Raw genomic sequence first — 24,445 nt, 5'->3', positions numbered from 1 at the left:
CCCCAACTGGAGCCATAATCCTCCACTTTTGCGATCACTACCATTCTAACAAAATGAGTTATCACTTCTGGTGAGACATAGGAAAAAAATCTGGACTTGTAAAAACAGAACTGTCCTTGGATGAAGTGGGAGAAGGGTGGACAGGGGCAGGGAAAACAAGGATGTAAGAAATGAGTAATACCAAACATTTTTATAAAATTCATTGAAATGTTAAATCACATTATGGATAATTAACACTCCACAAATGAGACCATTGCACACTGAGCTACATTTTTCTCTCTACCAGACATGCTACACATTGCTTTGTTTTACTCAAGTCCATGTTTTGTTTCTGCTAAAGGCCAGCCCATTGTAATTTCATAAGATAACTTCTTTATTCTTAATAAAAGGTAAGTCCTAGATTACTTTATTCAAAACTTGAAATTGTACTGAGCTTTTAAAACATATTAACTTATAGGCATAATTCCACATGGTTTTAAGATAAAGAAAAGTATGACCGTCGAGTTCTACTATTTTGCCCACCCACAAATACACCCCCGCACACAGGATAATCACTGTCAAAAGTGCTGGAGGAAAGGACAAGCCATCTGCTTTCCACTGTATCAAGGTGTCATCTTACAGTTCAGCATAATGGCACACAACCTTCCCTACAGAATATTTTGGTAATGATACACTATAATTACTGGGTAACAGTTATTTTCAAATATGTTCTCCTTTCCTCTCTCTATCAAATGTCGGGAGTGGGAAGTAACAGATCAATTTTTCTTTGTTTAAAACAAAAAATGAAAAGAATGATCTACATCTTTCACTGAATTTAAGACCTATATTGAAAACACTACAATTCTGGTACGATGCCTTAGGTAACACCCTCCTTTCTTTTTAAGGACACGAGAATATGCACAGTGTTGGTAAGAACCAACAAATCTGTCATTTCTAATAAGAAAAGGCGACCTCACTAACTATATTCAGCATTAAAAATATAAACTCCACTGATCAGATTTGTACCTTTCCTGATATATCAGCAAAGCATTATTATAACACAATAAATACATATGCTGAAAAGGTATCTGGTGAAATATACACAAAGTTAATGAAATTTAAAATATTTGCCAGAATACAATCTTTCGAGACTATACATAGAATTATCTTAGTCGCACTGAACCAGTGGGGGGGAAAATTCATTTGTGCGCTTCCCTCAGCAAACCTCCTTCGGCACACACAGGAGCCGCCTCTATCAATTCACAAGCACACATCTGTATGCCTGGGTATAAGGAGGATGATATGTCTATTAGGAGAAAAGGGTAGAAGCAGCTCGACAAAATTCTACAGGATCCCACAGGCATCGATATCACAACATGAATTTTTATGAGTTTTCAGGGAGAAGAAATATTTCCAACAAAAGGTGGATAGGACCTGACAGCTTCGAGTGAAATGCACACCCCCTCAGGCTCTCGCTCACCAAGTCCCAGCTTCGCAGGTGGCACAGCTGTACCTCAGCACCCAGTGAGCCCCCGTCACAGTCAGGGAGCCAGGTTCTGGAGCAGGGGCCCCATCGAGTCTCACAGGTGAAACCAGCTACCGTAGTCACTCCTGTAAATGCTATTCTTGCAGAATGGTCGCACTTGTATTTGAGGATCAAAATTCTAACAGATGATGACAAAAAGATATGGGGTCGAGTGTGATCCCCTTCACCCCCTGATTTCTCGCCGCTGTTTTCACTGTCCACACGGTTCTCCACGTGGGTTACTGGCCTGCCTGGGGTCACAGGCTGGCGTTTAGAGCGCCACCATGAAGAGAAGACTGTGCTCAGAAACGGCACTTGGCTGGACAGCAGCGTTTGGCTGGCTTAAAACCACGGAAAGACACTGCCGCTCTAGAAGGGGGGAGAGAGACAGGCTCCCTCCTCCATTTCTCTGACCTCACGCCCCCAAACACCCATCAGTTCAGCCAAATTAAATCAGAAAAAATCCTTCTTTTTGTAAAATATGAACTAGCAATCCACAGACTACTACAAAAAACACAACAAAAACACAATATTCCTGATGACAATGACACTTTTTAAAAAACTATTTATTTATTTTTTTAGAGTGAGAGAATGGGAGGGAGAAAGAGGGGGAGAGAAACATGGATCAGGGACCAAACCCGTAACCCAAGCACATGCCCTGACTGGGAATCGAACCGACACAGCCACAGCAGGCCGGGCAGGAAAGACACCTTTCAATAACCGTCCTGCTGTTGGAGGAGTCACTCAAAAATGACCAGGGTAAAAACATCAGATGTTGTATCTAGTTAACCCGAAGTTTTTTAAACTGGCAATATAAACAAAAGTGTTTAGTTCTGCAATGAGACATTAATGTTTATCCAAAAGTTACACTTTACAAGGACCTAAATTTGCAAAGAATTATGCTTTTAAACACACATGCACACACACAAAATAGGAGCCTTCTACAAATTACAAAATACTCACGAATAATGTAAGAAGTAGAGCCAAGTATGCAAACTCTATTATTACTCTGAGCACACACACAAGTCAGTGCCCTTTATAGAAAGTGCTTAGGTCAAGCTGAAGGTCAGAAAAAATACTGAGAGCAAAAACTTAGACACTTCAAAGACAAACAGATGAGTTCAAATCCTACCCCTGTCACTAACCAGAAGACCAGGTACCAACACTGTACCTGAGTTCTCTGAAACACCTGTTTCCTGGCCTGCAAAACAGGGCTACTCTCCTATACCTCACCAGTTTGCAGTGAGGATAAAAAGGATGGCACGTGCAAAAAAAATAGCTAGCACAGCTCCAGCTCATAAAAGGCTCTCAGTAAATGACCCTGGACAGTAAACAATCTTTCTCCACAGCCAGCGGGAGCAAGGCCAATGTTTCTTCACTGCTGGCCACTCACAGAACCACTGGCAGCCTTGAGCCGACTCAAGTACACACCACCAGGGTCTCCTGGTCAAACCCCGACAGGTCAGAGCTCCACTGGGAATCCAATGTGCCCAAAGCTGGGACCAAAACCACTGCGACGGCAGCTGTTTCCCTGCTCTACCCCGACTGCCGGAAGAACAGGCTAAATAGTCTGCTGATTGAGCATCGTCTTCCTCCCCTTAAGCGTTTGCTTTGTCGTTTTACTGTGTAAATGGTCACTGGCCATTCCACACTGGTGCTTCCCACACTCCCCTCAAGGAGGTGCTATGAGGAAAGAGAATGAGCATCCAAGGCCAAAAAAAATCCCACAGAAAGAGCATGGAGGATTAGCAACAGGGGAGTGGGAGGAGGAGAAGGGGGGAGAAGGTACAGAGAATAAGTAGCATAGACGGTAGGTAGAAAATAGATGGGGGGGGCAAGAATAGTAGGGGAAATAGAATCTAAAGAACTTGAGACACGTGGTCATAAACTAAAGGGGGGAGGGGTGTGCAGGGTGGAGGGGAATGAAGGGGGGAATGGGACAACTGTAATGGCATAATCAATAAAAAAATTAAAAAAAAAAAGAACAAGGGCATGTGAGCTGGTTATCTCCTGTGTGGGACATGCTATCCTCAAACTTAGTGGCCTCAAACAAACATTGGCTCATTTTACCCCACCATTCTGTGAGCTGGGAACTCAGGCAGGCCTCAGCAATTCTGCTTTACATATTTTTTTAAATTATTTTCTTTAAAGTCACTGACAATAAACTGATAATCCATTCATAAACAGCTTCAAGAAAAAAAATCAACCCATCTCTGCTTTTACTGATGCACCATGGGAAAGAGCACTGGTTTCGGAAGCAGACAAACAATGAACAAGTTATCTGGTCTCTGTGAGCTTCACTTTCCTTAACTGTGAAATGGAGATATCACCCCTTTGCCTTGCAAAATCACAGCTACAATTTTAAAAATATAATGTACACAAAGCATGAGTGCAGTGCCCAGCACATAGTAGGCCTTCAATAAGACATATGCTGAAATGTTTTATGAACATTTTCAAAGGCTAGAGAGACACAGAGAATCACCTCTAATTGACAGCATCAGAAAACCCAAACCTTTTAGTGAGGTACTGATCCTTGGTTATATTTGAAGATAATTTATATGCCTCATACTGTAGTTTTCATTTACCTTTTAGGAAGGAATCCAGTCAAATAAATCATTCATGACATATTTGATGTTCTTCTTTCAGTCCAGATGTGAATGTGCAAAGTGTCTGTTTTCAAGGCTCAGCCACTTGGGCTGAAACCATTTTTTTCTGGCATTTACAGAGATAATTGAGCACGGTAATTCAGCAACCAATTGTGAAGAAGAGCCACAAGCAACGCTGTCTGGGAAATTAATTAGTAACAGGAAAGAAAGGAGCAGTACTTACCAACTATTTACACAAGGAAGCTTTGGTCTTTTCAGATTTACTTTTGCAAACATTTTTAAACATTCTCCCCTTCCTAGGATGAAGCACATGGCACCCACGCCACTCACGCAGAGGGCACTGGCTTCCCGGGAAATTGTCAATCCAGGAAAGATACCTTTCACCTCCAAGGAGGCTGGCTATGGGCTTCACCCTCTCCTGGACCAGCATTCTCAGGAGTTACGGGAAGAGAACCAGGAGCCCCAGACCTCTCACCCAGATGTCCAGCCTGAACTGGCCTTATTCCAGGCAGTTCTGCGTAACTGGTGACAACTGGCCAGCCAGCAGCGCCAGACTGCTGGAAACCGAGTCTTGCAAAGAACTTGAATATACAGGATCCAGCAGAGGTAAGGCCTGCTTGAGTGTGACTGGTAGGGTAATAATATGGGTGTAATCATTTATAGTTTTCATTTAAACATTTTGCCTAAATGTCATATGGTGTGCTTGAGTGTAATGTTATGTTACAGAATTACATGCTTGTCATTTTGTAATAGAAGATTTTATAATAAAAAGAGGGCATTATCTGTGCCAGACCCCATATAATCCTTAAAACAGAAAAGACATGTAAGTCATCTTTCCTTCGAATCCCACCCTGAATTCTCGCCTTGACGGGGGGACACAGATGAATGTGAAAAATTCACACACCACACCCACTGATGCCCCACGAGGCAAAGTGGGGGACTTGACCCTGTTCTGCTTGGGTCCGTCTTTGGGAACTAGCACTCGCTTTTGAGCTTCATCTTCCCTTAGGCTACAGCATAAAGTTTCCTCTGTGCATGTATTTACTCAACAAAGATTTATAGCGTACTCAGCTGCTGTGGCAACAAAGATAAATAAGACAGGGTCTCTGCTCTTGTGTAGCCTGTAGCCGGGCGAGGAGAAAAGACATCACAACACGATGAGGTCAGGGCATTAACAGGCAGGGTAGCGTCCAAAGCAAGAAGTCACTGACTTGCTGGGGGCCAAGCAAGGGGAGGGATGGGTGGAATTGAGACCTTGGAGCTATGAGAAACTGAGCTCTTCATACGTTCTTCTGATTGGTCTGGATCACCATATTTTAATTTCTAGCAAAAGTACACCAAAGGGCAGGACCCAGATGAAGTTCATGGGGCAGTAGCCACTCACCTAGGCACTTTCAGGAACCCAAGTTTAGATCACGAGTAGAACAGGTATGATACCTCAATTCGCAAAGTCAGGTGTACCAGAAAAAAGTCACTCTTTTCTTGAAATCAAATTAATTCTGATTCCAAGGCGCATAGTATGGAATGAAGTTGCTCCTGGGACACCACTCAAAGGGAAGCCTGTCACGCTCACTGCTGAACCCTCTGGTACACCTGTCCCCACAGGCCCCGAAATCCAGTGCATCTGTGCTCTCACGCCCCACAAGTGGCACCGGAATCCTTGCCAAGGCAGGAGCCCAGGCCTCTAAAGTGAAGCTTTCCCGGGGAGCTGGCCAGCGGCCTCCTCCTCTGCCTCATGCTGCCACCCCTGGTCCCAGAACCCACCGACTCAACCCCCTTCCCACCCTGAGGCAACCTGCTTTCTTCTCTTTCTGCCCTCAGAGAAAAACCAGCCTCCACCCCAGGGGGCACGGCCCTCTCTCTTCTACAGCTTCAGACTTTTTAAAAATATATATATATTTTTTTATTTTTAGAGAGAGGGGAAAGGAGAGGGAAAGAGAGGGAGAGAAACATCAATGTGTGGTTGCCTCTCACGTGCCCCCTACTGGGGACCTGGCCCGCAACCCAGGCATGTGCCCCAACTGGGAATTGAACCAGTGACCCTTTGGTTCACAGGCCTGCGCTCAATCCACTGAGCAACACCAGCCAGGGCAGCTTTAGCCCTTTTATAAAGAGACTGAGAAGAATCTTTCCTTCACACTGCTTCAGTTTTCTGCCAACCCAATATCCCCAAGGCAAGGAATTACAACTGTCTGAGTTCCTGCTTGAAATACCAGGGAAGAGGAAAAGCAAAGACCAAGACACAAGTTTAATCACTTACAAAGTTATTCTGCCCCACGAGCCCTGCAAACACAGCATCAGAGTGGGAGGTGTGTTTACGCGGTCTCTAGCTGCAGGTAAACACCGCCCCCTCCCCACCACTTCCAACAGGAGAGACCCTGAGACCCTGGCCCTCGGCCCACAGTGGACCATGAGGGCCTGCTCTCCCCTGACCATTGTCCTCACAGCCCCTTCACGGTGGGTGGTGTGTGAAGTACCACGTCTTTTTGGCACAAAAGAAACCTGTCCACTCAGAGAAAAGGTCCCTTGAATGATCTTCTGCTCTGCGAGAAGAAAAAAATTCCAGTAAGATTTTTTGCAAAGCTTAATATAAAGCTGAGATCTCACTGTCTCCTCAAGAATCGAAGGATTCTAGAAACCCCAAATACATGTCAACAAGGACAATGGCCACCTCCACTTCACACACCTTGATGACAAGGCTCCCAGGAACAGCTCCTACTCTCTGCCATCTCACGCATTAACCAGCGTGTGCAAGCTCTGTGCAGGGAGGCTGGACATCTCGTTTTCCAAGGTAAGATTACGAGCATGGTTGTAACTGGAAGTTTCCAAAGTCCCGAGTACACACTGTGGTTATAACAAAAATAACTGCGACAGAGGACCACTGGAACTGGCCACTGGCCGGGAGCCTCACGGACTTTCTGATACTTTTCCTGGAGGGAGAGAGAATGAAGCTGCAGGTCAGTCCGTGGGGAAGTTTGGTGTTAATTATAATGCAGAGCTGCCCTCATTACTCCGCCTTGGCCTGGACACTTCGTAAGCAGCACCACCTCGAGTCGTCCCCACTCACGCTATGTACTCATTCTCTCGGCCCCCCGTTACCTTGCTTTGTAATTTTATGTGGCTTTGGGCAGTGACTCTAAAGTCACCTGGGGACCTCATGTCACACAGGGACCCCACACTAGTCGACCATGACTGGCAAGCACTAACACTCTGGTGAAGGAATGTCCCCCCTACGCCTGCAAAACACTGAGGGAGAAGGAAAACAACCCAAGAAGTTTTCAGAGAGTAGGTTTTTTCCCGGTTGGCTCACTTCCCTCCCAACCTGCAAGCACTGGAAACTAGCTACCCTGACAGGCACGAAGCCTGGAGAAACTACGTTACAAAATCACAGGATGTGCCTCATAAAACCAGTTACTGTAGCCACAGCTCAGAGGTCAGGAAAGCTCCCGGGTCAGGAGCTGCCACGGGCGCAGGGTGAGTCCCTGGCTGTGTCGGGGCTCTTCCCTGACAGGGGCCATGATTCCTGCCAAAGACCCACAGGTGAGAGCTTCTCTAAGGAGCTTTTCAAGTGCACTTTGAGGAGGAAGGGAAAAAAAAGATGGAAGGAATGTTTTAAGCTGCAGCTGGGCCAAAAACATCATTGCTCTCCACGTGGCAAATTTCAAGTAAGGAGTAACCAAAAGATATCCCAAAGCCAGATAAGAAAGGGCTAGCCCCGAGAGATGCTCCCCCAAACGGCTTACATGGTAAATCCTTACCAAACGTACTTTCTCCCTAAACTCTGCTTCCACAAACAATACCAAAAAATTCCTTAGGATGGGGACTAAAAATACTAGTTCTAAACATTGCTTAATTATCTAGGGAAATTAAAAAAATTTATCTAGGGAAATATAAATCTTTTAGAAATACTCTTTTTTATATCACTGCTTTTAGACGGAGAGGAAGGGAGAAAGAGAAACATTGATTGGTTGCCTCCCCTATGTGAACAGATAGGGAATCAAACCCACAACCTTTTGGTGACAGGATGAGGCTTCGACCACCTGAGCCACATGGCCAGAGTTAAAAAATAGTCCTGATTAGAAATAAGCTGGTTTTACAGAAAATACTGTATGTTGGTAGTACGGCTTATACCGATCATTTAAAATTCCACAGGCACAGAGTTAGCATAAGCATGTAGAAAAACCAACCTGCCAATTACTATTCCTTCTAAATATTATCACTGTTAAAGAGAAAAATAGAAGACTTCCCTGAGGCCGCAGGTATGTCTAAGGAATGTTCCGACAGGGTAAATCATTTCAGACGGTACAACCTCCTTTTCTCCTGTCCAAAGCTTACATCTTCAAGGCGCCAGAAAAGCCAGCCTCCAGATCCATCCCCGCAGGTGGACGATGCTGCACCCTGGTTCCCTCCCCACCCCCCTCCATCTGCATCGCACTTGCACTTGTCCACAGCGCACTGTGCACATTCAGGTCAACTCACTCTGTGTGCATTCTGTCTCCTAACCCGACCGGATGCTGCTTTGGGCACTGGCCACGTTCTTTCTTTCCTTTGCATCTCTCAGCCTCCAACCCCTTCAGCGCTTTGCAAGATATGCCTGATGTGACAAAGAAAAACAACATACACTTTCCCCGCAGCTGTGCCCCACAGCAGGAAGGGTGAGCGGGACCAGGGAGGGGTCCTTCCCTCACCTCCAACGAGGACAGCTTCGCCAGCACCTGTTATTGAAACGGTACGGTAAGGCAACAACACCCTGACTTCCCAGTATCCTATGTCCACCCATCCACAGCTCTAAGGTTTCCTCCCTTTCTGCCTTCAAAAGTTCAGGTTAGTGAAGAAGGAAAGAAAGATGGGCACTGCAAGAAAAGAACCCCAGGAAGATGATTTGGCTCGGCTCACTCACCACCCCTGTACTGGAATAACACCAGATCCACCGCCCCAGCCTGCAAATGCAGGTCCGGATGGGCCCACGCACAAAACCCCACCTTAACGAAGCCCTGGTTTTTTTACAGTATCAGAAGAAGGCAGCTGTTTTAGCCACAAACTGAAAGCTGCTCCTCCAAACGTCAAATTACTCTGGGTGCCCCAGACCTTAAGATAATACTTTAAAGTCATTAACCCATGTTACAAGTTTAGAAACAAAATTTTGGATACTCATGGAATTTAACTTAAAAAAAATGACATTTTAGTGGCAATTCTGTTATAGAATCTGCCATTTTCCATCCAAGCCCACAGAGAAAGCAGCAGCAGTAATTAAATTTACATCCTTAGATGTTCTTAAATGTCAAAATAAATCTCTAAAAACTACCGGTAACTGTACCTGAAAAGTTCAGGAGAGCGCCCATCTGATTACAGGTTTTTCAGGAGCCCGAAGTGAGTGCCCTGAGCTTTCTCAGCAAGGGTTACACCCACCGTTATGGAGTCGCTTGCAAAAGCTGTATTTATCATCTTAAAGATCAGTTTTGTTTCCTGTTAATTACCATGGATGGTCTCTAAGGGGACACTGAGTGGGGTGACGGAATCATCCTCATTGCAGGAAACGCTATAAACAAGTTTGACAGGGCCCTGGCAGTCTCTTTAAAAGAACAAACAGCACTAACCCCACCCAGGCTTACCCTTCTCCAGAGAGGAACGGACAGAAAAACAGGAAGGGAGAAGAAATTAAACACGAGCATCTCAGGGCACGATACATAAAAACATCCTCCAGCTAGCGCGACGCAGCTACCCTTCCTCCAACAGTGGATTCGGGTTCAACAGAGAAAGAGGTCCCTAAAAACACACTTGGAAGGTTCCCGTTGGAATGAGGGCATGTGGCAGTTTCTTCAAGCCTCACCTAGAAGAACTATCAATCCTCTCACCTGAGCTAAACTGAAAGAAAAAGCATGGGAGAATTAACGTCTACTGCTGAGAGAGACACTAGACAGTGCAAATTAGATCATCATTTGATCTACAAACACATCATACAAAAAAATGTTTTGGGCAGCTGGCCCCTAGTGTTCATACTTCTAGTAATAAACTTGGTTAATTTAAGGCACTCTGACGCATTTTCTGAGGAATTACCTTCCACCTTTTAAAAATTGTGGTGTAGTTGACATAGAACTTCATATTAGTTTCAGGTGTGTGACATGACTGTTATTCATATATATTGTGAAATGATCACCATGATATCTCTCGCTAACATCCATTGCCATACCTAGTTACCATTTTTTTTCATGTGATGAGAACCTTTGAAATCTCTCCCGGCAACTGTTAAATATTTGATGCAGAATTAACTATAGTCGCCAGGCTGTACAATGCATCCTCATGACTTAGCACCGAACAAAGCCCTGACTGGTGTGGCCGAGTGGGATGGGCATCGTGCCTCAAAGCAAAAGGTCGCCAGTTCGATTCAGCTCAGGGCACGTGCTGGGAGGTGTGCGAAAGGAAGCAGATGGATATTTCTCTCTCACATCAATGTCTCCCTCCCTCCCTCCCCCTTCCTCTAAAAATAAATAAACTCTCTTTAAAAAAAGAACTGAATAGAAAATGGCAGGAGACATTGCTTTGGATTAAAGTGATCTGATCCCTTATAGGAAGGGGTCTTGGGCACCCAGGAAGCTGTACTAAAGACAAAGGAAAACCATTGCTGTATCTCCAGAAGGATACCCAGGGCCGCCATGGGGCTGGCTTGAAGGCGGAGTGTGTGGGTGTCCTCTCCTCCAACCAGCTGTTCCCTCCCTCATGAGAACGCCCAGGAGGCCAGAGCCCCGCTCATCCAGCTGTGCAACTGTTGTCACTGGCCAACAAATATGCTCACGCCACAGTCGTCCACCTCCAGAAGCTGTTATTCCACCCCCAACACGATAGAAAAGACACACTTGCCCTCAGCACGCCAAAAGTAACCTCAACATGAGACAACACAAGAGGCAGCACTGCCCAGTGGGCAGGAGCAGCCGACAGGGTCAGAAGGCCCAGGCTCTGGCCCAGGTAAACTTAATCTCTGAGTCAAAAAACAGGGTGCGAAGCAGCCTTTGACCTTCCAGATCCAAAATGCTACTTTCTTCACTGCGTCTAGCAGGGCTATCCCATTCCAGCTCTAGGACTTTATCATCCCACTCTGCAGGTTAATTAGGCTTTTGTAGGCTGATCTGGAAGCTGAATCACTATTTGAACCTATGTCTGTGAGGCTTCCTGCTCCGAGTCCCAAACAACTGACTTTCAAACAAACGCATAAAGCAACTCCAATAGCTCAGGCTGGAGCTGCCAACCTGTGGACAAAATAATAAGTAATAATAAAATCAGAAGATTGGTAAAAAGCAACTTCTGATAGATTCTGATTTGTTATACTGTATTTTTCAATTACAGTTGACATAAAATATTATATTAAATTCAGGAATACAGCATAGTGATTAGAAGTTTATATAACCTACAAAGTGATCACCTCAATAAGTCTCTTACCCATCTGACACCAGGCAGTTATGAGGAGTGCCCCTTTCACACCATACACAGTTATTACAATATTATTGACTATATTCCCTCACTGTACTTTACATCTTCATGACTGTTCTTACAACTGCTAATGTGTACATCTTAATGCCTTTCACCTTTTTCAACCAGCCCCCACCCCCAACCATCTGACAACCATGAAAATGTTCTCTATATGACAGATGAGGACTTAACTTTGCAAGCAAACTCTAATCCACTTCCAGGCCTGAGCAGCAAGGACCCAGAGCAGTATAGGAGGGCACTGCTCATCCGCCAGGGGGAAGAGAGAACATACAAATCCTTCAAATGGAAGAACGATTTTTAAACATCGGAAGCTAGTGATCTAGCACACACAAATGACAGGCTTATAAGGTGACATGTGGCCCACAGAGAGTAGGTCCAGGCAGCAAGCGTATCACAATCCCAAATGGTTTCTGTTTAGAGCCTATACTAAGGAAGCAGGTTCTGCCTCTGACCTAAGGATTTGCAGGTGGTTCTAAGGAAGAACGATCCAGTTCTGCAGCCAGAGCCTCCAGGAGCTCGCACCAAAAATCATCCTTCCTCATTTCCTAGAACAGGAATTTCTGATGCGCACCACAGTGTGGTCCGGCTCTGAGAGAAATGCAGAACTGGCCTGGTTTTCAGAGTTCAAGTCTCTTGCAGGGACTGGCAGGTACCCTCAACATTTTTTCTGATGACTGACAGAAACACACCAAATAATTTTAAAAGATGAATAAAAATGAACATATACGTGAACTATATTTCCTCTGCATGTTTAAGTCAGCATGAGCCGAAAGGAGGAATCCATGAGTAAGTGTCCTTGGGAGGGAGAATCCATTCCAAAGTCTACGTTTATATTCATTCGTCAGACAACACAACTGACTATCAAGTTTTCAAAAGAAAAATGTGATTGAACAGTTCTATAACAAATTACATGCCAAAAACAACTTTAAATTTTTTAATTAATGTTTTTGTAGTAAGAGGGAATCAAACTGGAGCTGAAGCTGAAAGGACCTCTTACTTCCTGACCTGTGAGGATCGCAGAGGCTAATCATTTGCCTAGAAAGAAGCCAAGGCAAAGCTCAGACCTCCCTGCTCCTGCGCCAACACTCCTGATAAAACTGCCAGAAATCCTGCAACCCCCTTTCGCCGGCAGCAGTTTTATCCTGAGCACTTTTGAGTATAGCCCAGTGTCTTTGTTAATATATTTTTTAATTTTTATTAAAAAGATTTTCTTTATTTTTAGAGAGGGGAAGGGAGGGAGAAAGAGAGAAAGAGAGAGAGAAACATCAATGTGTGGTTGCCTCTCACGTGCCCCATACTGGGAACTGGCCTGCAACCCAGACATGTGCCCTGACTGGGAATCAAACCTGTGACCCTTTAATTCACAGGCCCCGTGCTCAATCCACTGAGCTACATCAGCCAGGTCTTTGTTAATATTTTAAGGCTAGTTCTCAAAATATCATCAGGAATTAATTCCTTTAAACATATAGTCAAAATGGCTTACTGCTATGAGCATGATTATAATGATCAAAAATTGTCTGAACAGAAAACAGTCTGTCCAAGTCAACAGGAAAATAAATATGGATTTAGAGTCAAAACCTTTCATTTGTACAAACCCAATAGCCCATTAGACTGACAACCTAACACCCAGGATCGGAGCCCTGGTAGAGCTTAGCCATGACCTTAACAAAAGTTCTACAGACACTTAATCCAAACTCTTAAATGCCAAATGCACAGGGACCTGTCTGCTAAGTGGTGTTTCATTTGCTCAAAGATCATTCATCCTGTATTATGGGCCACAGCTGTGCCAGGCTCTGGAATACAGAGATGACCAAGCGGCTGGGACCTTAGGGAATGCACAGTGTTCCTCAGTGGTCTCTGGGAACCTGATCTGCCCCCAGGATCTCCCCACAATTCTCCTCCTCCATTGTATCACGTTGAGAAGATCACATGGCTACAGCATAGTAATTAAATGAGCAAATGCATGTGAAACACTCAGAATTCTGTCACGACACAAGATATACCTCCACTGCCATTTTGTGTTGTCCCTGCTACAGGGGTTTGAGTTGATATGACATTGTTCCCACTCCGAGAAGCCCACAGTCTAGTCAGGAGTGGAGAGGGCAGAGAGAGAGAGAGGCGGGGTGGGGAAGAGAGAGAGATTAACTATTAACTCCTCTGCAAAAACATGTACAAAATGGGAATGAGAGGACAGTTGAACTGATACCAGAAAAGGCTGGGCAAACTACTAAGCACCATAAAAATATTCACAACATAGACTCATCTGGCATATCCCAGGAACAAATACAGCAAAATCCTACCATCTTCAACTTTTAAAGTTAAAAAAAGAAATCAAAACTATCTACTTTTGCTAGTAGCCCATTCAATTTCATCATACTCACTTTCTACCTCTTCTTACCCATATTTATGTCTCCCACGGTCTTTGAAGATGACTGATGTGCACAGGGATACCCCTAAAGCACTACAAGATGTCCAATCACGTCAAAAAAATCTAGCTTGTTCAGCACAGAATAATAAGGCAAGAAAACCACACCATGACACATTATAAGGGGGAGGGCGGAACTAAGCAACAAACGGAGAACAAAATGAGCTTCCAAATTAATTCTTGGTGAATCATAAAATTCAAAACTAAAAGGCCTTGCCCCCAAACATTCTGTTTAACAAAGGTTTTCCTACAATCTTCCCACCAAAGTGGTTTCTCGTGTTCTTTTTAAAATTCTGATGACCAAGCTATACAAAGGGAAGGTGGTGGAAAGAAACAGGAATGAATTAGAACAAGGAGTGACAGGCAGCCTAACACACAGAAAGTGATGACTCAGAAATCATTTGGAAGGAATTTAAAACAGTATGATTTTAGCAGGCTACCTGCTAAAAAATCATAGCAGGCTATGATTTTTGTAAGGCTTTTAGCAAAGCGTCACATTGCTACTCTACTGGTATAACTCTTCTCAATCGCCTTATTCCCAAATCTTAAAACAGTTGTCCTCAGCTTTCTCCAGGTAGAGATGTTTAATTTCAAAAGCATAACTCTTGAAAACAAAAGAGATATATCAACATTTTAATAAAGTAAATCAAGAGAGTTCGAAGCTGTGATTTCCATTTTATCTCCTTTCCTCATAGTGGAGAGTGTGCGCCATGGCTGGGACCCACCCGTCACCACAACTAAAGTTATTCCTGAAAGTCTCAGAAGCTGTTTGCCAGCCCACACTGATCTGGGGTAGCTTATTAGGCTACTTCTTGCCTGTAGAATAAAACACCCACGAACTCCAAGGAAATGAAGTGGCGTGTTAAATAAAGTTTACAAAGGTAGAATTTCAGACAATAGATCATTTAAAATAGCAGAACATAGGGCAAAGAGACAACTGTCTTTCTCACTTGACAAGTACTTTTCCTCTTAACTCCCCTTCACTTCCATGCTCACACACACTTGCTCAGTCTTTAACCTAAGGCCGCGCGGACCACATGGTGCTTCTACTTACTACTCTGAAAAGAGCCAGGAAGGAGAACAGGAAGGTCGGCATTTCCTTGGGTCTTCCTGACATGGACTGTACTCATCTGAAGTGGGTCTGCAGCTCTCTCACCCTTCGGTAGAACTTTCCAGTGGCCCTGTCTCTCCCAACGAGCACTTGGGGCTGCCCTCTTCTCTGAAGTAATTCTCTTCCCACCTTCCTGGCAGCCACTGAGCGGGATTCCTCGGAGCCGCCCTCTTAAAATGAGAAGCCTGGGCTGAGGGCTTCAGCTGAGCCTCAGGTGATTTCAATTAAGCACCAGCTAAAACTAAGAGCGACCAAACACATTTCATGAGTTTGCGTGCGCAGGAGCTAGACTATTTCCTAGGGAACCAACTTATTTATAGAAAACATATTTTTGAAAATAATTATTTAATCTTTCTACACAGAATGGATTTCACCAAACTGCATTCTATGTCAATAGCTTAATGTAGTTTAGCTAGTAGTGTTTGCCCTAAGAAGCAATTTTAAATTTATAATTTCTATGTCTCAATGACAGTATACAGTGATTAAGATTTTAAACACCAATTCTAACCCAATTTTACTTTATTTCCCTACCACTGATGAGGCACTGGGCCCTTCCTGTGTTACTGAATGTGTGGGCATCTCCACATACAGAAATACCTGAAAAGGTAAATGTTAACACCAGAAGCCTGAGAAATGATAATATTATTTTTAAAACAAACATAGAAAGGCACAAAATTATTGGCCAGGGTTGAACTACATACCTAACCTCTCAGATTATTCAAAAAAGCAGCTAAGTCCTAAAACAGAGGCCAAACACCTGTGAGCTTGCCATCCACTACGAATACCGCTAAATCACAGAATAAAAAACATTAAAATTAAATTTTCATTTTCTGCATGATAGCCTATAAAATTTGTTAAGAAAAGTCAGCACTGCCAAGCCTCCTCCCCACCCTCCCCCCTGCCCCCTATCAGTACAAAGCATTTAGGCTGAAAGGTTCAGCAGAAGTAAGTACCATAATCAAAATTATATCGACTGTGTCCAAGAGGAAAATTGATGGGCTAGCAAAGGAGTACAGGCTTATGGTACAACTTTATAAGCTGTTTCACAGACACATGCATCTGATTATAAGTGAAAATTATTTAAATAAGCAGTGAAACTTTTCTTTAAGAGACGTTGGAGGAGCAACCAGAAATTTCTCAGAAGTTCTGTACACGTAAATGTTAGCTTTCGCACGTGTACCGCTGACCACGGTCCTGAACCAACATCTCACATTTAGGGAAGGGGTAGCACAGGGGACTCCAACCCTGGAAGCACAGGGGCCTCCTGACCAGTCCTTCCCAGGAATTCTGAACCAGGTGAGGGAACACTAAGAGAGAAGGGCAAAGGGAGGGAAAGAAAGTACACAGCAGCTGCTGCAGAGATTTCTGCTTAATCATATTTTGGTTATGCTTTGCCCCAAAATAACATTGCCAGATATGAAACCAGACAAAATATTGCGGACATAAAAGAGAACAAGACTCTTTGAACTGAACCATGCAAAGGCGTGTGGATGCCCACCTGAACAGGGCCACGGGGCAGAGCACGGGCTGGCAGAAGGGAAGCGAACTGCAGTCACAGTACCAGCACTGGCGCTATGCCAAAAGTGCTGGTGGTGATTTGCATTTTTTGCTTTAAAACGTGAAGGGTTTCCATTGTCCCAAAGGGACAAAACAGAATTTTTGTTGGGCAATTTATATATGTGAGTTCTTGCATTTTTATGATCTAATGCATTTCTAACAGATTTCCCCTCTGCAAGGTTAGGGTAGGCAGCCCTCTCCCACCCCCACCCCCTGCAGATGCTTATGTGAACCAAAGTTGGCTCCCATAAAAATCACTGACTTTCTTTTACTCCCTTCTCAGCCCCTAAATCATCACCTAGGAAGCTTAAGTGAAGTACACGGTCATCTCACCAGCCTCTCCACCTGGCTGACATGCTGCCTTCTGACTCATTCCCATCATGTTGCTAATAATTCACACGTTCATAGAGTCTGTTTAGGATATTATTTAATGAATGATCACTAAGAGCAGGTTCCATGAGCAAAAGAGAATTAGTGCCTTAATAGAAGGGTTAATGAGCCATATGCCATAAAACTTTGCTGTTGGTACATCATAAGAATGCTCTGTCCCTGAAATTAAAACTACGCTACACATCTACCTCCACATGAATGAAAGGGCCTGACAGCACTGCCCACAAAACGTGCTGGAGGCACAGTACATCAGGGGAGGGACCTGTAGGCTTCTGTTACTCCCGCAGAAACCAGCATTTCCACACTCAGTAACAATAGGGAATTCCTTTCGTTCTCATCGCAACCCCCTGTAATAAATATTGGCATGCCCATTTTACAAATGAGGTAACAGTCTCAGTATTAATAACCTTTCCAAAGCCCCATGACCTACACAGGGCTAAACCGAGGTCATTAGTCCGTACCCTTAGGCACTACAGGGCCTGGTCCCAGAGCGGGAAATGCTGGCTGCGGCTCTGAAGGGGTTAAGAGGCAGGAGCACAAGCCCTTTGCAGGCAACAGTATAGAACGTGAGAATGTGATTGTAAATGGCATGGGGTGTCTCTCATCTAAAAAGTACAATCATCCCTTCTAAGATACACATGTGTGTACGTGTTTGTGCACGTGTGTATACACACACACCCAGTTTTCTGTAACGCCCAGCCACCCGGTTACGGGCCCTTCCCACCATCCGTCCTCCGCACCACGCACCGCAGTCCGCCACACCCTTCCTCACAGTCACGGACTGAAAACACCCGGCTCCTACACAGCACCCGGTAGGTCCGGGGGTGGACAGCCTTGGTCACCGGCTCCCAAACACGGGCGAAATATAACTATCCGACACTTCCTAGAACACCTCAGGCCAGAGGAAGGAGGGGTCAGAGCCTTAGTTCTCTGTGCCGACCCTTCCTTCTCCAGGAAAATCTGAGCCCCCGGAGCGAGATTCTGGGCATGTGCGCCAGCTCACAGGCACCCCCGCCAGTCACCGAGACCCCCACACCATCTCTGGGCAATTGCCCCTCGTGTTCGCCTCAGGTTAATGCTTCCCAGAAATTTACTATGAAAACGAGTATTTGCGAGGCCCTCTTCTCAAGTCCATTTATGTTCATAAAGCTTTTCCTTCGAGAACATAGTAGGCTTAAAGCAATATCACAGTGAAAAGTAGAATCAATGTTCACGCTAAGCTATCTCTGGAAGAGACCTAAATCCTCCTTTCCTTCTGATATTTCCTGTGTTTCCCTGGAATGCCTGAACCAGCAAGAAGGCACCCTGTTCCCTCTACACACCATTTAGTCCGATGCCACCCTCTCAGGTTGGCCGGGCCAAGCCTGGAACATTGGAACAAGCCGCACCAGCAGTTCCCAGCAGGTGGGCTGCACGCTGCCTGGCCTTCCCAAAATACGAATCCGATCCCGGCACCGCCTTGCTTCAAACCCTTCGGTGGCTCCCATACCCTTAGAATAAACTCCAGTAGTTCCTGTTTGCTTCTCCTTCAAGCATCGCCTGATGCCACGCCCTCCTCTCCTCCGGGCCAGACAGATTCCCAGCATCCTCTCCTGCTACCTCTTCTCCCAACTACTCGCCCCTTCGGTCTCAGCTCAAACATCACCTTCCTCAGTGAGGCAGTTCCTCCCAGACTAAATGAGTTACACAGCGTAGGTACATACTCCCTCACAGCCTTTGAAACCAAGTAATTAATCAATTAATTAATTAATCACCACGAGCTTAGTCACTATCACTTCCACTACACTGGATGTTTCATGAGGGCAAACTGTCTTGCCTACCTTCGTGTCCTCGGTGCCCAGGACTCTATATCTCTCAATACCCAGGCTGACTGAGTTTCTGAACTCACTGCTCTTACGGAAGTAGTGAGTCAAAGAGCAGACGACATAATATATAGGCCAAGATTTAGGCACTACTTGTTTTTCCAAGTAGGTAGCCACTGTGATTAATAAAATACAAATCTAATGAAAAGCTTTACTGAACTCATGGTTGCTTTTTGCTATGTATTCTCTTATCCAATGAACAGTAGAAATTCATCTACTGCATCATTGTCATGTGAGGGACCCCACACACATCTGACGTGACGCTAAAAGCAGTCCTCAAACTGTTGTTAATAGAACAGTTAAAAAGCTCCCATAATTGTGCCTACTGTTAATAAGGGGAACTGTTTCCCAACTTAGGCCAATCAAATTAATCCCTTAGTGTAGCAGAGGATAAAGGAGATGCTTTATATTGAGTTGAAAATCCTTTTAACCGCTAAGCCTTTTTTCCCCAACCATTCTAAGAGTCCCTGAAAATTTCAAGTTCAAATACACAATGTAGACAAAAGTTAACGCACAAGTCCCTTCACAGGTTTTCTGAGAGCACCCTCAGAAAACACATTTGACCGTGTTCAAAAGTTACCTGGGAAAACTGCCCATAATACTTTCACTCTGATCACTGACATTTTCTGATAAGAGATCTAGAAGTTTAAGCATAAATCACAACTGACGAAAATAAATACATACACAGTCACCCTTCAATCAAACATGCAACTATTTTCAAAGATGTCATTTTTTCTTCATCCGTGTGATTTGTATTTGCTACTGAGCCCCCACTACATAGTAGAGGCCCTGAGCTACGCACACAGAGACAAGTCCTGCCCTCAGGAGCTCACTGATGCACAGCAAACGGCACCTAGGACTTTATTAGACTCATCACAAGGCTCTTTGGGAAGGGACGGGGCAGACTGCCTAAAGGTAAAATCTCCACCATTTGAAACATTGCTAGTTTCTATAGTAAATGGGTTCATTTATGTAACAAAAAACCCTCAGCAATGTCGTCAAAGGAACAGGATTTCAATCTAGATTGTCGTAACTGTCAGAAAAGCAGCCCACTCACCCCAAATCCACAGGCGTCAGGAAGCCGCGGTCAAGCCGGACGAAGTTTATTTAAACAAAAAGTCTCCTGCCACCTCCAGCTTTAGGTGTGCTTGGCATTAAGTTCCTAACAACTGCAATGTCTGCCATGGAACAAACTCAGGCACACCTCCTTTTATTTGGCTTTGCTTTATTGTGCTTCGCAGATGTTGCATTTTTTACAAAATGAAGGCAAGACCCTCCCCCAACAAGATGATGACCACTCACTTCACTTCCATACTTGCTTTATTGTGGTGATCTGGAACTGGCCCCGTAAAATCTCTGAGGTTTGCTTATATTGTTTTTAAGCACCAGAAGCTTAAAGGACTGACTAAGTATACAAGACTTTGTAAATTGACACAAATACTGACAGTAAGATAAAATATGAAATAGTTTAAACACTGTTGACATCACTAGGTATTTTGCAAACAGAATTTAACAAGGTTGTCAAAAATTAGCGCTGCACTAATACGCTGAAATTAATTTTTCTGCTTTACAAAAATGCATGCAATAAATTACTATAAAAATAACTTTGGAAAAACCATTTCCCAAGTTACACAGAATGATTTTAAAATCTTAATGAACCCCTTTCCATTTTATGAGTTGTACTTAAGTCTTTTAATGCTTTATACTCAGTGACTTGCTATATAACAGTACACTAACAGTACCTGGCTATAGAATACAACCTAAGACGAATAAAACTCTTTCCCCCCTTATACTAATAAAATGTAAATAAACTGAATAGACAGCCTCAGGTTCTCTGAAATTATGTAGCAGATTAATTATGCTTAAACAAAATAAGCCAGCCCAAGCTTATACTTCCATTTCACAAATTTTTTATCACAAATGAACTTGAAAAATTAATATTGACTTAGCACTCAATGCTATATGTTAGCTATCATGCTAGGATTAAATTAGATGGTACATATAAAACGTCTAACAACTTTTGATAGTATTCCCATTCAAGAGGTGAAAAAACTGGGCTTATGTTAGTGGAATGGCTCACAGTCCCACATCTAGTTAAGGTAGCAGAGCCAGGACTCAGATTCAGGTGCTTCCACTGAACTCAGTGTTTGCAACCTGGCGTTCCTGACTGAACCCTCTGGAACAGTACTGATAATTGGGTGTGTTTTCTGAGCAGAGGGTGGAGAGCTTTCATCAGATTCTTGGAAGGCCCACAACCCCGTGCCCCTCTCAGAGGGTTAAGCCCCACTGCATCACACCAGCACCAGTGTCTGAAGCAGAGAACGTGCACAGGACATCAACCCCCTTCATCCGGACTAGCACACCTCTACTCCCGAGGGAGGAAAAAAACACTCGGTTTTTCACTTTAAAATTCTCAGAGCAAGTCAAGATTTCCATTCCTGGACAATTTCCAGCATCTCAGCTACAGGTTCAGTTACACAATGAACTGCAACAGTGTATCAGTTTACATCCAATTCTGAGATTCACAAATACTGACCAATGTCATTTAGTCATTCTGCTTTGCAAAATGTGTTTCAATCAACCAATCCTCCCCACATTGCCTTTGAAATAAGCTATCATTATATTCACTTCCAAGAAAGTAAAACACTGTCACCCTGAGGCCAGGCAATAAATCAGCGACAGAATACAGATCAAAAGTGAGAAGTTCCCGACTTGCCCAGCCCAGGCTCTGCAACACCCTGTCATACACCAAGCAGCTCCCTCCCAGCCACACAGAAAACATACAGCAACTAACTCTGTCATCTCCTCTACAAATGACAGCAGTAAATTAGAATCTAGAAGTAAATCCATAAGTTAAGGCACAACCCCAGCTGCCCAGGGATAAGTGAGCTCATCTCTGAACACCGAGGCTGGTGTCGCAGGGTGAGCAAATGTGAAAAACGTGAAGACACCTGCCTGGCATCTTTAAAATGAGAGGCAACCATGAGGAACCCGGGTTCAGTGCACGTTTTGGTCACATGCTCTGTGGCTGCTGTGGCACTTAGCTTAACTCTTGGCATCTGTTCCCTAAAATCCATCTGAACTTTGGATCCAAACGAAACTCCTGACCAGAGAATGGAGAAGCGTGTGTGTATAAATGATTTTTATCTTGAAGTTCATTGGTCAAGTTACTGAGCTGAAGTTCAGGGGAATGAAACAACTCACCCTACATCTAACAACTCAAGAGGAGAGACAGTTCTAGGAAGCAGGTCTCCAGACTCCTGTCCAGGATCCTTGCACTCCTCCAGCAGAATTAGGGAATGGGTCACTGTCACTGCCGGAGACTAGGCCGACCACCAGCTCGGCTTTGCTCCATCTCTGCCAGGCTGGGCCCTGACTCCTCACATTGTGCTAGATCCAGTTTTTGCCTCCAGGCTGGGGCTGCTGTCGGGGCCATGGCCTCGGCTTGCATCTTCTGAGGAAAAAAGAGACACGTACTACAGCTAATCCCATTGGAGAGAAGGTAAATACTACTCTGGCACTGAGGAATTAATTTCACGAGGAGGCTGTGTTAGGGTAATGTTTTATTTATGGCCCTGCCTAATCAAGATGACTTTTCCACAAGAAACCTGCAAAGCAAACAATCTTAAAGACATGAAGAACCTTATGCTTCCTGAACTGTCCTCCAAAGGCAGAAAAACAGACCAGAGAAAGCAGGCAGAGGGCACCAAAGTCACCTGCTCAGTATCTCAGGATGCGACCCACAAGTTTTGGACGAATATCCTTCCAGGAAACTAGGATGCGCACAGTCCCCGAAAGAAGGTGAGCCCTATTCAGTCTGGTGAGAGCCGCGCGCATCTGAGCATCCGAAACAAGTCTGAACGGCAGCTCCAGGCGCGCCCTTCAGCGCCGCAGGCCCGCAGCCTGGAGTCCTCTGCTGGAGGGCCGCTTCGGGGACCAGCCCAAACCACCCACGAGCGACCCCGGGCGACTGGCGCCACTAAAACCCGCACGGAACAACTCCGCAGGGACGACTCCCCCAGTCCCCAAACTCCAGCACACCATCTGTCCCTCAGGCCCGCCCGGTCACCAGACTCGCCCTCCACCCCACAGCTCCGGGGGCAGCCACGCCCACTTTGGAGAATAAGGTCTGTTCTGGGGACCAGCCAGGCGTCCAGATCACATCGATTCTTAGACCCTCCGTAGCAAACATAGGCAGTAAGGAGTTTGCTGCTTTGACATTTTAAAAGCATGCTACCAGGCAGCACATGTAGGCACACACACACGGAGGTGACAACCACCGGGACTGACCCACAGGGAGGTCCCTGTCATTACCCCTGACCAGGACAGAGTACCTGGGGTCCCTCCCCATCTCCACGCCCCAATGAGCCCTGCCCACCGCCCTCCTGCAGGGTGGAGAACAGGGTTCGCCAGGCAGCCGGCGTCCGGACGGGCCGAGGTGGGGAAAAGCGGTGCCCACCTCCTCGTCCTGCTCCTCCTGGGACGCGCCGCTGCCCCGGGGCTCAGGTGGCGCGGCTCCTCCGGGGGGCGGCGGCGCAGAGACTCCAAGCTCCAGCACCACGCGTGTGGGAGCCCACGCGGCGGACAGCCGGGTGCCCAGGGCGCCGCCCGGCGGCGGCGGCTGCTGCTGGTGGGAGAAGCTGCCGGGCTCCCCTTCCTCCGACAGAGTTTCTGAGCCCGAGGAGGACTCGGCAGAGGAAGCGCCCTGCGAGGACGCGGCAGTCGCCGCAGGGGCAGGAGTCCGCGCACCCAGGCTGCTGCAGCCGCGGGGCACCGGCTCCGGGGCCTCGGAAACTTTCTCCCCCATTTCTCTCTCGGGCCCAAAGTGCAACCCGAGGGGTGGCGGGGGCGCGGCGTGCACTCAGTGCCTCCAGGGAAAGCCGCGGGCTTTTCAGCTCCGACTCGCTGTCGCTGTCGCTCCCGGGCTGCGGGGAGCCCCGCCGGTGACTACATGGCCACCGCACGGTCCCCGAAGCCCGCCGCCAAGTTAGCAGCCGCCCGAGTCCACGCGATGATAGGGGCTCCCGCGCGCGGGGACATGCCAGCTAGGGTCCGCGCTCCGCGACCCACAGTCCTCCCACGCTGCGCCCGAGCCGCGGGGACTGCGGCTTCTCCGGCAGAACCTGCCTCCGGGACCGAGCGGGGCCGGCGGAGGAGACGGGCAGCCGGGGAAGCCAATGGCAGGGCGGGCGCGCCGGTGGGCGGAGGCTGCGGCGCCCCGGGCCGCGCGGGCGTCAGGTAGGGGAGGCGGGGCCGAGGCGCGGGCTCTCGGGTCCGGCGGAGGCATCGGGTCTTCCAAGGAACCCTGGGGTGGGGAGGACCTAGGCGAGGCGCCGGCCTCCTGGAGCCTGGGAATGGAACCCAGACTACAAGCCAAGGCTGGGACTCCAAACTTAGCGGAGGAGTGGCTGGAGGTCCTTGGAACGCCTCCGGGAGATGGCTGAGCAGGCGGTGAGACCTTGAAGAACTGGACTTTGTTTTAAAAAGTGAAATCGAGGGGAAACT

The 24,445-nt window shown here is 46.0% G+C and overlaps 1 protein-coding gene across 6 annotated transcripts in view; it reads right to left on the bottom strand.

The window, feature by feature from the left end:
- Positions 1–24,071, bottom strand: part of MAST4 (microtubule associated serine/threonine kinase family member 4) — a 524,826-nt gene extending 500,755 nt beyond the window's left edge. For all 6 annotated transcript variants that reach the window (XM_053657255.1, XM_037150788.2, XM_053657256.1 and 3 more), the window contains exon 1: positions 23,400–24,071. In XM_053657255.1, coding sequence (XP_053513230.1) covers positions 23,400–23,747 — 348 coding nt within the window. In that variant the 5' untranslated portion in view covers positions 23,748–24,071. The remainder of the gene's footprint in view (positions 1–23,399) is intronic.
- Between the last annotated feature and the right edge of the window lie 374 nt (positions 24,072–24,445).

Source organism: Artibeus jamaicensis, unplaced genomic scaffold (assembly GCF_021234435.1).
Source record: "Artibeus jamaicensis isolate MK-2021 breed Jamaican fruit bat unplaced genomic scaffold, CSHL_Jam_final scaffold_369, whole genome shotgun sequence".
Lineage (NCBI taxonomy): Eukaryota > Metazoa > Chordata > Mammalia > Chiroptera > Phyllostomidae > Artibeus > Artibeus jamaicensis.
This window is presented reverse-complemented; position numbering and strand designations above follow the sequence as displayed.